Source organism: Chrysoperla carnea, chromosome 3 (assembly GCF_905475395.1).
Source record: "Chrysoperla carnea chromosome 3, inChrCarn1.1, whole genome shotgun sequence".
Classification (NCBI taxonomy): Eukaryota; Metazoa; Arthropoda; class Insecta; order Neuroptera; family Chrysopidae; genus Chrysoperla; species Chrysoperla carnea.
In genome coordinates, this window is record NC_058339.1 from 12131033 (window position 1) to 12145659 (window position 14627).

The 14627-nt window shown below is 29.3% G+C and overlaps 1 protein-coding gene across 1 annotated transcript; it reads right to left on the reverse strand.

Annotated features, from left to right (window-relative positions):
- Nucleotides 1-4976: 4976 nt before the first annotated feature.
- On the reverse strand, nucleotides 4977-14428 carry LOC123295854 (facilitated trehalose transporter Tret1-like). Its single transcript, XM_044877316.1, has 5 exons — nucleotides 14416-14428; nucleotides 11803-12193; nucleotides 11034-11454; nucleotides 6513-6705; nucleotides 4977-6301 (listed from the first exon to the last, which is right to left on the reverse strand). Exons 1-5 carry the CDS (start codon nucleotides 14426-14428, stop codon nucleotides 4977-4979), a joined length of 2343 nt encoding a protein of 780 aa, XP_044733251.1.
- Nucleotides 14429-14627: the final 199 nt, after the last annotated feature.

Below are 14627 nucleotides of genomic sequence, written 5' to 3' on the forward strand. Positions count from 1 at the left end.
TTATTTTTTTATTTGCTCATTTATTAAATGATGAAGAGATATTTAAATTCAAGTCCCTGTTTAGTTAATATACGTATTATAGTTTTTTTGTCGTGAATTGTTGCGTATTAAACGCATGAATATGGTATTCTACTATATTTGAAAAAGTACTTCAAAATGTTGATTTTGTTAATAAAAAGCCACAAACAATTTATTTCGGAAAAATACACACGCTTACTTGCCAAAAACTTAAATTAAGTTTTAAACCTTTTTTAAACTGTCAAAAACGCGGGCATCCAATTTGGTGACGTAATATCGGTATCTTTATACGAAATAAAACAGATAAGTTTGACAGATATATTCATAGACATCTGATTATAATAAAAATACATACTTATTATCTATGGATATATTATACCCAGCTGTCTACACTGAACTAACTTATGGTCTATGGCCCATACCGATATGACATCACAGCACGGGTTGCCCGATTTAGATTAGCCCGAAAAAGTGCTTTTATGACTCGAAATAAAAAAGAATATTTAAGTATATTTTTACATAAATTTTAACTTTTTTCAAATTTTATAATTTATTTTTGACTAACGATTATACCCAATTATGTGTACAGACTTAATAACAAACATTTTTAAAACCTTTGACATCAATATTTAATATGAAGACACGTATAGACGTCTATAGATCTTACAAGTATAGATCTCCAATGGAGTCGACTCCATTAGAGATCGAATCCGCAACCTCTGGTGTTACAAACCAGCGCTAAACGTTAGAGCTGTTACCCAGAATCCCAGAGAAATAAGGCAACAAAACACTCGAAGTTTTTTCGCCGAGATTATTTATATTTGGATGCAAGAAATAACCTATGAAAAATACATTGAAAAATCATGTGTAAAAAAAAATTTTTCAAAGTCAAAGGTCGCGAAAATAGGTTTTTTTTACTGAATGTATATTCGATTCTTCGTATCCAAATACTATTCTTTCATATGCAGGTATACGGAGGTTTTGTGGCGCTCACGCCAGATTTTTATTAGTATTTCAGATAATAATAAACTTTTAATAAGATAATATTTAATCAAACAGAATGTGTTGCGAATAATATATGAGTCGAGTAGATAATTAAAAAATATTTTTAATTTTTTATATATTTTATTTGTTAATTGGTGGGAGTCGATAGGCTGCTGTCTAATCTTTTATTTCGAAACTGAAACGCATGGTCTGAGATCATCGTATAAAATTTTATTTTCGTATGATATTGATTTAAGTATTCATCCGTCAAGGTCGATAGAATTTAATGTCTTTAACTGTCAGTTGTCTTTTAATTACCAATGATGACATTTTATGATCAATTATTATTAGCTTTGCTAATGAAGGAAAGATCAAGATTAGATTTTTTTTACACTTGGAGTTTTATAATCCAGCGCAGTTACGGACTGACCTAAACGTTTTCGAGACGAACTTTATTATTCATTCATTCATTCGATTTTGGAGACCTTAAATCTGATGTTGCATATCTCCGAAATTAACCCTTTCTCCGCCATCTGAGAAAATAACTTTTTTGCATATATTGCGTTCTATTTATTAAAACTTGATGATTTTGGTGTCGTTGGGCATATTTACGTTTCCTCTCCAAACAAATTTTATTGGAAATTGTGTGCGTTATTTACAAAGTTATTTTGAAATATTTTCAATTTTTTAGTGTATTTACAAAAATTAAATAGTTTGAAACTTATATTGATATTTTAAGTTTTAGTTGATGCCCGTAAAGAGTAGAATATGTCATTATTTGAAAGTAAATGTACACTTTAAAATAACTAATTTAAGTTTTCACATTTTTCTCGAGAATTATAATTATTACGACGTTATTGTTGAAATATTTTCAAGAGTTTCTCTCTGTCAAGGGTTTTGTTTGCTGTTAATGATTAGGATGACAATGTACAATGTTAAGTAACAACCCAACATTGCAACCAGAATTATAGTCAAGAGAAGGTAGTATATATTCGTCTTCTTCAACTTATTTGAAGTATACCTTTAATATTCATATAAGGTAGAAGTACATTCTTACGGGATAGTACATAAATGCAAGAGTTTTTTTTATTTCAATAAAAAAATAAGAAACACTAAATAAATTTTTAATTTTAAACAATAAAACAGCCTCTAAATAAAATCGTTTTTGCGATTCCTGTAATTATGTTCTTACATCTGGTAATAGTGAACCTTATTACGAGAGTATACCGTAATTAGTATTAAAATATTTTATACCAATAGAAGCAGTGAATACCATAGACTTTGTTGAGGTAATTACGTGATATATTTTTTTTTAATTTGTATAATTAATTCTAAAATACTTGTTTTTTTATCAGGAATATTGAATATGGTTCTAATTCATGGAATAACGAGTAGGGTTTTTGCTTATGTACGTAATTCCGGGAGTATCACAGTGTAAAGAGATTAAATGTAAATTTGACTTTTATTTTGTTATTTAAATTAGTTTTCAATGATTACTTATGTTAAGATAATTTTATTAGGATCAAAGCCAAATTTCATCACGGAATTTAAGTATAAATTATAGACTTAGGCGTGGGAAAATGGTTAAAACTAACTGTCAATAATTTTAGGCGTTATGCTTAATCATCCTGTAATATGGTACATTTACCTTATGTATTCATATTTATGATATACACGAAGACCTCAAAATTAAAGGATGAAATCGTCAGTTCGTATTAAGACTGGTTACTAAATGAATAGTTATGAAATAAATTTTAAATTTATCATTAAAACAGGCGTTAGATCGAACATGTAAAGAAGTTTAAAAGAAGAGATATATAAAACATAACTAGATTTTTACGATGGGTCTATTCACCTATGTTATTCTGGTGTATGAGCAATATTATTGTAGAATTTCATTCAAAACTATTAAGAAAGTTATGCGTGAAAGCGTAATAAACAAACAAACAAACTCACTTCCGCATTTATAATATAATATATAGGATTGGCTTATATTTTTCAAGAAATAATATTATTTTTTTAAATATAGGCAATATTGCTACATAAATGGTAAACTTATTGCGTGAAAACTTGCATTTAAGATATAGAAATTATTAGAACACTCCTTGATCACTGAAATTTTCTGGAAATTGCAAGAGACGCGATAGGTTAAGGTATTACCAGCATGAAATCACTTTTGTCGACAGATTTGGCTTTTTTGTAGCCATTAAAATGATGAACAAATTTAAAATAAGATAGTGAACATAGAATAGGTATGTGAAGCGATGTGGTGGATGCTTTGTGTAAGGTACATACATTGTTTACTTTAAATACAAACAAACACAAGCTAACTAAGTATAATAACTGTTTTATAATGATTATATTGTTATATCATATCACATTGTAGCAGCACAAGTCTACTGTAGGTGTAGGGTACTAGGGTATGTAATATGTATTATACATAATAGTCTGAGAGCTAAAAATTAAAAAGCCTCAGTAAGCCAGCTGATATTGATATCGATAATTAATCTTCTACGACATAAGTGAACCGACCGTCAGCTGCTTAGGAGGGTGTGCAAAGTAAGGTAGCGATCGTAAGTGATCGAAAAACTTAACTAAAAGTACGCCAACAACTTTTTTTCATAAATCAAAGTAATAAATAAAAGTAAAATAAAGTAATAGTAGTTATTGAAATAAATACCATAATACTCGAAATAAAATTGTATATTAAGAAATTTTATTTAAAAAATATAATTAAAAAACATACAACCGTCAATCATCGTCAGTAGCTAGCTAACTTTTTAAATAAAGTTTCTTACTATACAATTTTATTTCGACTTTCGAGTATCGTGTTATTTATTTCAATAACTATGTCTCAGCACGAAGTCAACAAAAATTCATCCTTAAAGTAATAATAGTCTAGCAACCTGTTATGCATATAAAGCTTAAATGGTTGCCTACATTTATATATTAAACAATATCCATTTTATTATTATAATTAGTACCATTTATACTCTAGTAAACTTTGATCTATAGCACCGATTTCGATGAAAATTTAAAATTAATCTTTGATTGTACTTTGATTAAAAGCTATAAGGTGTGAGCTTAGTTATGGAAAAAGAAAATTTATTTATGTGAATTGGAAAAAAAATCTTCGAAGTTATATGAATGCAATTATAACTTTTCAAAAGTTGATGCTATTTTATAGGATTTATTTTTAGCCCCCGGCGCAAAAAAAGGGATGATTTTAGTTTGACCTTTATGTGTTTCTGTCGGTCTGCCTGTCTGCTTGCGTGTCTGCTTGTGGCATCGTATTCTTAAACAAATGAACTGACTTTGAATTATTTTTTAATGAAAGGTAATTTAATGGAGAATGTTCTTAGCTATGCTTAAAGAAAATTGGTTCAGTTTGGAGAGAGTACAAGCAAAAAACCTCATTTTTGTCAGGGGATTATTAAAGTTTGAAAATTTCACTTGTTTAAGGAAGTAAACGCAATATTTTCGTAGAAAGGTTGTAGAATATAAAAATTTACTTAATTGGAGAGTTATTGGTCCAATAACTAAGGATCATATTCACCAATGTGTTTTGGAATTTTTGATTTAATGCCAAAAAGTTATTTAAAAAAAAACTATGCTAATCTAGAAATTAAAAAAATGTTTGAAACATTTGAAAGCAATTATTATAAAATGAATTCAAACGAAATAAATAATATATTACATATTTCTAATTTTATTTTACGATTTTATTTAACTATTTAATCATAAAATTTAATTAATCGTACGATTGTTGCATTAAATAGAAATTTACAATAAACAATTTAAATTAAAAAAAATACTTTTTAAAGGATTCAATCTTCTTTTGTACTAAAAAGTAGGAAATAATGTTGTAGGAGATATTCATACAGGACTATTCGTAAAAGCTTGATGTTTTATACTGAGCGCCTCAAGCTTTTACGAATATTCATGTAACCAACAAATATACATACCACATTTATTTATATACAAATTTTTCCTCTTTTCTTCAAATTACATTGTATTTCTTCTAAAGTTCTCTCTTTAGTCTCAGGTACAATTAAATACACAAACAAACCACCGCATAAACAACCAATCGCAAAAAAATAAAAAGTTACATGTACACCAAAACTATCACAAATCAATTGAAATGATTTAGTTAGCATAAAATTTACAATAAAATCATAGGTGCATACAATACACGATGCATAACCTTTAACATTTGTTGCGAACATTTCACTTAAAACTACTGGTGGCAATGGGCCTAAACCGATGCCAGATGTTAATTTATAAAGTACCAAAGCAATGATTGGCATTAAGCGAAAATAATGTTCATATTCGTATTGCATGTATTGCATAGAAAAGAATGCTCCAATCATTGACAGTGGTAATGCACAAGTCAAAGATGACAGTATTAACAGGGGGCGTCTACCCCATGAATCTACTAAAAAGCTACACGAAGCACGAAAAACTAATCCTGCTGTACATAAAATAATACCACTAACATTTGCATCTAACGATGCACCAGTTTGTTCGAACACAACTTGAGCATACGATACAATTGGATTGATTCCCGATAATTCTTGAATTGTAATCACACCAATTGCAATTAATAGTGCTAAACGATTATGTTGATATTTGAAAATTGTAAAGAAATTTGTTTTCGTTTTTCGTTCTTCATCAATAAATGTTTTTATTGTTTCAAGTTGTTTTTCAACATTTTCATTTTGTGTTAATATTCGTAAAGATTTTGCTGCATTCTCTGGTTGATTTCGCATTAAATAATAGTACGGTGTTTCTGGTATCCATCGAAATACGATAAATAAAAATACTGGCAGAGATAATACAATAATTGCGTTGGCTTTTATTGAAAAATATGGTACAATTATACTTTCAATTAAGATGCCAACATTATATTGTATACTTATTAATGTTCCACATTTTCCACGGATATTTGGTGATGTGATTTCACCAATATACATGGGTAATACGGTAAATGCTGCAGCTGCACCAAAACCGCTAATTAATTGTGCTACGCATAACATGTAGACGTTTTGGGCAAAATATATTAATATCCATGTGATTATGTATGGTACGGTTAAAAATATCAAAGCTTTTTGACGGCCAAAATGATCGGCTGATATTGATCCAAAAATCGGACCAAATATACCACCAAAAGCATTCATACTGGCCATCCATGAACCTTCGTTGCTAGTTATTTGTATTGGGGGATTATCAGAAAATAATTTGTGTAATGTTGGTCCAATCCATCCCAAATGCATTCCACCTGATACCATTGCCATGGTTGCTACAAAAAAAAAGATAGTCAGTTATGGTAAAAGATAGTCACTGCCGAGTTTTTTCCAACATTTTCAACAAATTTTTCGCCATTCTTTTTTCATTACACAACTCGCAAAGCGAAGGAAATTTAATTGGAAAAGTAAAGTGGTTGAGAGGCAACTTGTAATTAAATTATTTTCTGAAAACCTGAAAATTAAATTATTTCATTTCATACTTACATAAAACCGCAAGGCCATATTGAATTTTATGTGCCCTTCGGACATTTCTTGAATTTTTTGTATTTTCTAAGTTTGATGATAAATTATCCAAAGATTTCTTATTTTCATTGTGTTCATCCACGTTAGCCAACTCAGTGTATGAACAACGCAATTCTGTAGGTTTGGACAGAATATGTTGAGTGTTATTATTCATCTACAATAAATTATATAATTAATATTATGTATTATTTCTTTGGCCTGTTTTTTCTGTCCACGCAAAATCCTTTTGTGTTTAAGATCTGGTAATTGACAAAAAAATAGACTCACGGTCAAAAAATTTACCGCCAAGGGAAATCAGACTAGAGAAATAATATTATGATTTAATTTTGTTCAGTATGTAATTTTTATATCATATTTGTAATAAAATTGCCTATAAATAAAAAGAAAGTATTTCGAAATTATTGATTATTTCGATTTCTCTCTTAATATCGAACTAAAGTGACGACGAATAAACAAGCACAAGCACAAACTTATGCACGGTTGTAAAATAAAATAATTATAAACTGCAATTTTTAAATTTACGAGTAAGAAATACGAAATTAATTCGTTAAAAGACTATTTAAAACTAAATGATGATCGATTTAAAAAATAATTTAAACTATATAAAGCTTAAAGGCGTACATTCATGACATTTTTTAATAGATAAATAAAAATAATTATGATAATAATGATATTGAATAATTTAAAGAAAAAAAATGCTGTTATCGAGTTAATTTCGTTTAACATCATGGCAATTATAAATCGACATTTCTCAAAAATAATATCGATAACTATACTTTAAAACTTTTACTGGTTACTAATTATTTAAACTTTTTTTGGTTACTAATTATTTAAACTTTTGTTTCCCCATGAACACACATATCAAAATAAGTTGCTGAATGAACGTCCTTAATTAAGTGCTATTTCTGCATCTACTAATTTAAATTTTCGGTAATAGTGATAGTTTTTTCTTGAACAAATAAAAACAAAATATTTTACTTACCTTAGTCACCTTTTTGTGATGTTGAGGATAAGTAAACTTTTATAAACTGAATCCATAAATACAAATAAAAGAAAAATTTTCCGATTGAATTTATTACCAATAAACAAGATTTGACCTACACAACAGGTAACATACCCATCTTAAAACATGTAATTTTAGTTTTTAATTTTACGTTTCAAACTTAATGAATAATTATCAAGGTCTGAGAACAGAATTACACATATTTATCTTTTTTTATTAAATATAATATATAACAATGTCTTAAAAAAACTGTCTTTAATCATTAAAATATTAATAATATATTTTTATAGACCGCTTTTGCCAATCGAGCGTCGCCAGTCGATGGAAATTTATTTTAATTTCAATGGAAATTACATGAAAACAGACGTGGATTTAATGTAAAATTTTGGGGAGTCGCAGATACTGTATTCCGGATTTAAAGTGGTGAGATCCGTGGACTTTTTTTGTGTTTTCGTATGGCGGCCCTTTTCCTACGTAAGTTGCTGTTAAAAAGGATGTATTTTGTATACCCTATATATGAAAAGTCCGAGTATAGTATGTTTAGTCCCAAGTTTGTAACGTTTAGAAATATTTATACAAATCAAAATTTGATACTGGTATTCATAAAATTAAGCTAATTAGTCCATTTTCGTTGGCCGTTAATACGATAACTCAAAAACGAAAAGAGATATCGAACTAAATTCTTTTTAATATCGTGTTTAGGGCCCAAAAAGTTAGCTTGAGTTCGTAATTGAGCAATATGGGTCTATTGGGTCTTGTAAACCGCAAAAAGAAGAACAAAAGTGTAAATGTAAAAATTGTTTCATAAAAACTACTTTTGTTTGAAACATTTTTGAGTAAATAATTTCCCCGTGGGGGTTAAAATTAGGGAAAAAATTTAGTTGCTTTTTGTAGGTAATTTCATACTAAACCCACCCGATAACTGAAATTTTGACTTCATTAGAATTTTACTTTTTTTAAAGTGGATGTTTTGAACCATTTTTGTGAATATTTAAAGGGGGGCAGTTGCCTCTATCTGCCCCCCTTTAGCGACGCCCAAGATTTTTTCTAAACGTTTTCTATGGTGAGTTCTATAGGTAAATGTTAAATGCTTTCATTTATATTTTAATATCTTTTACACATTATTATTGATCAGCCAAATTATTTAAAGCTGCAAAAAAAAAAATTCATTATCGGGTTGCAAAGCATGGTAATTTTAATGATTTTTCTCTCCAAGATAAAAAAAATGAAGACTCCGTGGAAGCGCCTGACTTTCCCACTTTTACCTTCTTTTATTTTTGCGGCTCTGGGGCATTTGTCCGGTTCGGTCCCGCTTAGATCGGGCTCAGATATGCCATTATACGTTAATGCACGAATTTTTGACTTTTTTTTTTTAACTTTTAGGCCACTTACTGCTGTGAGATCGAGGTACCTTTTTGATATTGTATTAATTATACTAATATAAACATATCCTCCGAAAGGCATCCTCTTGGAGATTAAAACATTTCTATTGAATATACCTAATCTCAATTCCATTGCTAAAACGGCATCGGCTGTAATATCAAAATTATTGTAGACGTATGGAAGACTCCATATTTATATACGATATTGATGTGTATTCAATAAATCAAATTGTTTATTGTATTAAAATAATTGTATGAAATTGATATATATTGGAAAATTTTTTAACATTTCAAAAAATATCTTAATAAACAACTATTCATTTAAAAAGTCCAATTGATCACCATCAAAACTACTTAATAAGTAGTCTAGTCGAAAAGTGCTGAAATTTAGAAATAATGATCGTAAAAATACGTGTGGTAGTTCGTTGGATTCGAAATGATGCCTGGAAAAATGTGCCAGAAGTGTTTTTCAGCATATACAAAATTACAAAGCTTATAAACAATTAAAAATGAAGAAAAAAAGATATTACGTTTTCCGTCAATATTTCGTAAAATATTAGTATTTAAGAAATTAAAAAAAAAGGTTCTTAAACCTCCAGGAAGTCTATCTCTATTATTTATAATCTTAGTCGGGTAAATAGACTGAAAATTTTATAGACTCGGAGGACTATAAAATTTTCGACAACCTACAGAAGAGTTGATTCGGTTCTGAAGTTTTTAGTTCTAGCCTTCAAAAATGGGACACTATTATAGAAGTTTTGCGGAAACTATATTTCTCTAATTTTTGTATCATAATAATTCATGAATAAAGTTGAACATAAGAATTAAAAATCCCTTTTTGTAATGATCAATAAAATTCAATGCATCTGTATGAAATTAAATCGTGCATAAAATAAAACCACAAGACGCTACACTTCAAGGATATTTAATAATTTGTTTTCATGGTTTGTACAATTTTTCAATGTAGGTAAAATGCAAGAGAAATAATAGAATATAAAAAACCTATTATAGAAGGTTTCAAAACAAATCATAACAATCAATTAATTTGGATCAAATATCAATTTTACGAGTTTTCGTCCAATAAAGATTTCCTTGTTGCATTTTGCCTCATGTACACAGTGGAATGCTGTTTACTGAGTAGGTAATATTACTAAAAGAAGGTTGGAGAAAATTAATTGATAAGTTTTAAGAAACGGCATAAAACCTTAGCCGTGCGGTTGTGCACGATTTGTTGCTTTTATCCGTACTGGGTAATTGGAGCCGAGACACTCTCTTTTTTTCAAAAAGCTTCAATATTTATGCTCTCGCTTCATTTATTTGAAAAATGACTGAATGAAACATCAAAGTATATTAATTGCACTATTTACATTCCTAGTTACAAAATTATAACTTTATTTAAATCTGATCCAACATATAAATGTTTACCTACTAAACTACGATTTCTCTTGGGCAAATATTATGTCAATTATGACTAAAATATGAGATTTTAGCAATTCCAAAAGTGAAAATTAGTTCTAAAAAAAAATTAGTTATTGAATGAAATAAATAACAAAAATACGCATTATACATTTTTATTTATTGATATATTTACAAGTTATAATTTTATATTATAGCCAAAATTAGCCCGAAAAATGGGTCAAAACTTACACAATATTTAGTCGATTGTCATAATTTCCATTCATGCGTTGGTACTACAAATCAATCTCAGATATAGAGGTTTGCATCGTCCCACTAACAGAGGTAATTCAGTGCCAAAGTGTTGGGACCTCTGCTTGAGTTCCAGTTATAGAGGTTTCTCACTAATCCAGGCCCTTACTTACCCACTATTTTTGAGTGGATATTATTGATAAAATATAAGATAATAAATATACACAGCCATATTTGATCCCAGCCCTTATACCATGCTTTACGAAGCATTTATTGCCCATAAAGATATTATCACATTTAAGATTTTTGCTCACACAATTGATTTTGTATTTCAATTAAGCTTTGATTTTTAGTTTCTGGTATTAAAAAAATACCAAACAGAATGCCAACGATAGAACAACTCGAAAAAAACCAAAATGTTACATACATTGGAAACATTGAATAAAATACTAAAATACCAATCGACATAACACTAGCACCGACCAATAATAAAGCTATACTTTTTGTTTTAACATTTGTTGCCATTAACTCAGATGTCATAACGCACGGTAACGAATGTAATCCAATACTATGTAAAACTTGTAACAAAATTAAACCTAATGTTGGTATCATTGACAAATGATGTAAATTTGTATAATCTATATAAACCAAATAATAGTATATACCTAAAATACCCGTGGCTAAACTACAACCTCCTGATGATATGATCATTAAAGGTCTTCTACCTAAATAATCAATTAATAGACCACTAAATAAAACAGATGTAATTGATGATATTGTAATTAAAATTCCACCAAAATATGGAGTAATTGGTGGATTTTTAACTTGTTCCAATAATGTTGGACAATATGATGTTAAAATTGGTAAACCACTAAATTGGCAAATACCAAATAACATTAAACAAATTAAAAATGGTTTACGATATTGATTTTTAAATAAGATATCAAAGACTGATGCTTGATTTTTTTGTTCAATTATCCATGCATTCTCTAATTTTGTAACTTCATCATCAACATTTTTTGTTTGACGTAATATCTCCAGTGATTTTCGAGCGTTTATAGCTTTATTTTTCATTATATAAAAATATGGTGATTCAATAACAAAAAATAATAAGAATATTTCACCAATTGTTAATGTAAAACATATTAAAACCGTTAAATCAATTGTTAAAATTGGTGCCACAACGTAAATAAATAATGATCCAAAAACTATTGCCAACATTACAAATACATTTAATGTACCACGAACATTCGGTGATGATATTTCACTAACATACGTTGATATCGTCACTAAAGACATTTCAAAACTAACACATCGTAAAAATTGTGCAAAATATATCATATAAACATGGCTTGCAAAGTATAAAAGTCCATGTGATATTATACAAGGTATAAGTGCAACAAATACCGTGAATTTACGACCAAAATTATCACTTAATAATGAACCAAGGCTAACGCCAGGTAATGAACCAATGGTGAATGCCATTGGTATTAATTGAATTTGATCATCTGTTAATGGTGGTATTGAATAGTATCCATCTTCTTGAAGTATTGGTAAAGTGGGAGCCATTCCATATAAGTGAATACCACCGGAAAACATTACCAACGACACTGAAATAAATTAAAAAAATATTAATAACTAAAACAAGACAAGTATACGGTATACTAGATCTAAGAAGTTGCCTAAGAAGAATTTTGATGAAAATTCGTTAACTGAAAGTGTTTAATATAAGACTATAGGCAAAATGGCGAAGAGTCGCCATAATCGGACCATTTTGCGTTAAAGAGTCTGTACATTTAATTGATAAATTTTTTTAAATTTATTCAAATGAGAGAGTATCAAATTAAAATATTGATTTCTTTCAACGTTTGCGAGCAAAATATTTTTAAGGAACTCATAACTCTCCTAAATGATATTGGGGAATTTTGCAAAGGAAATGATTAATCTTCGAAATCAAAATTTTGTTGATAGTAAATAAAGTAATGAATACAGAGTAATACAAACAAAATTGTATTAAAATTGTAGTTATTATTAATATATTCCCTGTTCATTAAACTGTACCACAAAAAGTACCATTTTGGAAATTTTGATAAACCAATTATGTAATCCTACTAAATTTGGGTCATAATTTTGACCTAAATGACCCAAAATAAGTGGCTTTTGAAAAAAACTCCAATCAGATCGAATCCAATTTGCCAGTGTTATCAAAAAATCTAATTTTTTAACTTTATGACGTCATCAAAATCCAAAAAATTTAATTTTGCTCTATCACATCCAAATTTTATCCAATTTTGATAAACTAAGTATGTAATCTTACTAAATTTGGGTCATAATTTTCAAATTAGTGATCAAAATTAACCTAGCTCTAATAAGTTTCAAGAAAGTGGAATCCTGGTCACGGAATTAAGCACATAATTGATAGCTAGCGAAAAATTGGCATCACAGCTGAAAAGAATGACCCAAAATTAGTAGATTTTAAACAAAATTCCAAGTATCCAATTATCAGATCGAATCAAATTTGCCTGTGTTATCAAAAAACCAAATTTTTAACAGTATGACGTCATTAGAATCCAAAAAATTTAATTTTACTCTATCACATCCAAATTTTATCCAATTTTGATAAACCAAGTATGTAATCCTACAAAATTTGGGTCATAATTTTCAAATTTGTGCTCAAAATTAACCTAGCTCTAATAGATTGCGAGAATGTGGAATCCTGATCTTGGAATTAACTATAAAAGTGATAGCTGGCGAAAAACTGACATCGCAGCTGAAATGACGGACCTAAAAGGCATCCTTAAACTGTAAAACGTATCAAAAATAAAAGCCCACGACAAACCATTTAAGATATTTTTTGAATACTTAAGGACTGCTGACTGACCTAATTATTTGTCAATATTATAATAAATAATATATCTGTCTAAGTAAGTAACGAGTAATATTAATTGAATCTTTTATTTACTGTTCATATTCACTTTCTCTAACTACTTATATAAAAATACTGTTGTTGACGCAAAAATATTGAATTTCTTTACGGATGTATAGAGTTTTTTTTTTTTTTTTTGAAGTTATAATATTGGCTTTATTGTTACTGTTTATTGTTTATTGAATACTGTTTATTATGGAAAGTCCATAATAAATTCAAGGCGTATTTGTGTATAGGTGGGTTTGCTTCTTTTGTCTATGATAGCCCACTAAATATGAAATGAATTAGTCTTTGAATACTTGTTTTTATACCAAGTATATGTGAAATATACATAGTATATTAAGTTTCGTCCCAAGTTTGTAACGCTTAAAAATATTGATGCTACGAAAAAAATTTTGGTATAGGTGTTCATAGAATCACCTAATTAGTCCATTTCCGGTTGTCCGTCCATCCATCAGTAGAAGAGTCATGTATGTTTCAGCCCAAAAGAATGGTACACTTTTCAAAAAAGGGCAAACCTAGGTGAATGTTGGAAACCTCGGAAGTTGGAGGGGATAGATGACGTCATTGACCAATAGTAAATCAAGATGGCGTTGGGAGGTGTGGTGGGGGTGAGGAATGACATAAACGGGGCTTGACCAATAGTGATGGGCGTGGTTGACAGGAGTGTGTTTCTTGGAAGTGGGGCTTAAAGGGGGCGGGAATTGGACGTTAGATGAGATAATCGAGCCCACTTTCAATAGTAAATCAAGATGGCGTCGGGAGGTGTGGTGTTGGGGAATAATGGCTGCCTAAGCATTGATGACGTCATTGGCTTTGACCAATAGTAGCGCTGTAAAAATCAAGATGGCGTCGGGAGGTGTGGTGGGGGAAGGAATGGCTGCCTAAGCATAAACGGGAAATTACCAGGTGACGTCATTGGCTTTGACCAATAGTGGTGCTTGACGGGGGGTGAACGGGGGGCGGGACGTTGACATTAGTCAGCAATTTTCAAGAATATGTTAATTTGACCTTGAAAAATATTGTAATTTGACACTTTAAATATACATGATAAAATTCAAGATACGTGACCGGATGTTAATATTTTTTTATGATTAAGCAATGTAATATGACACTTG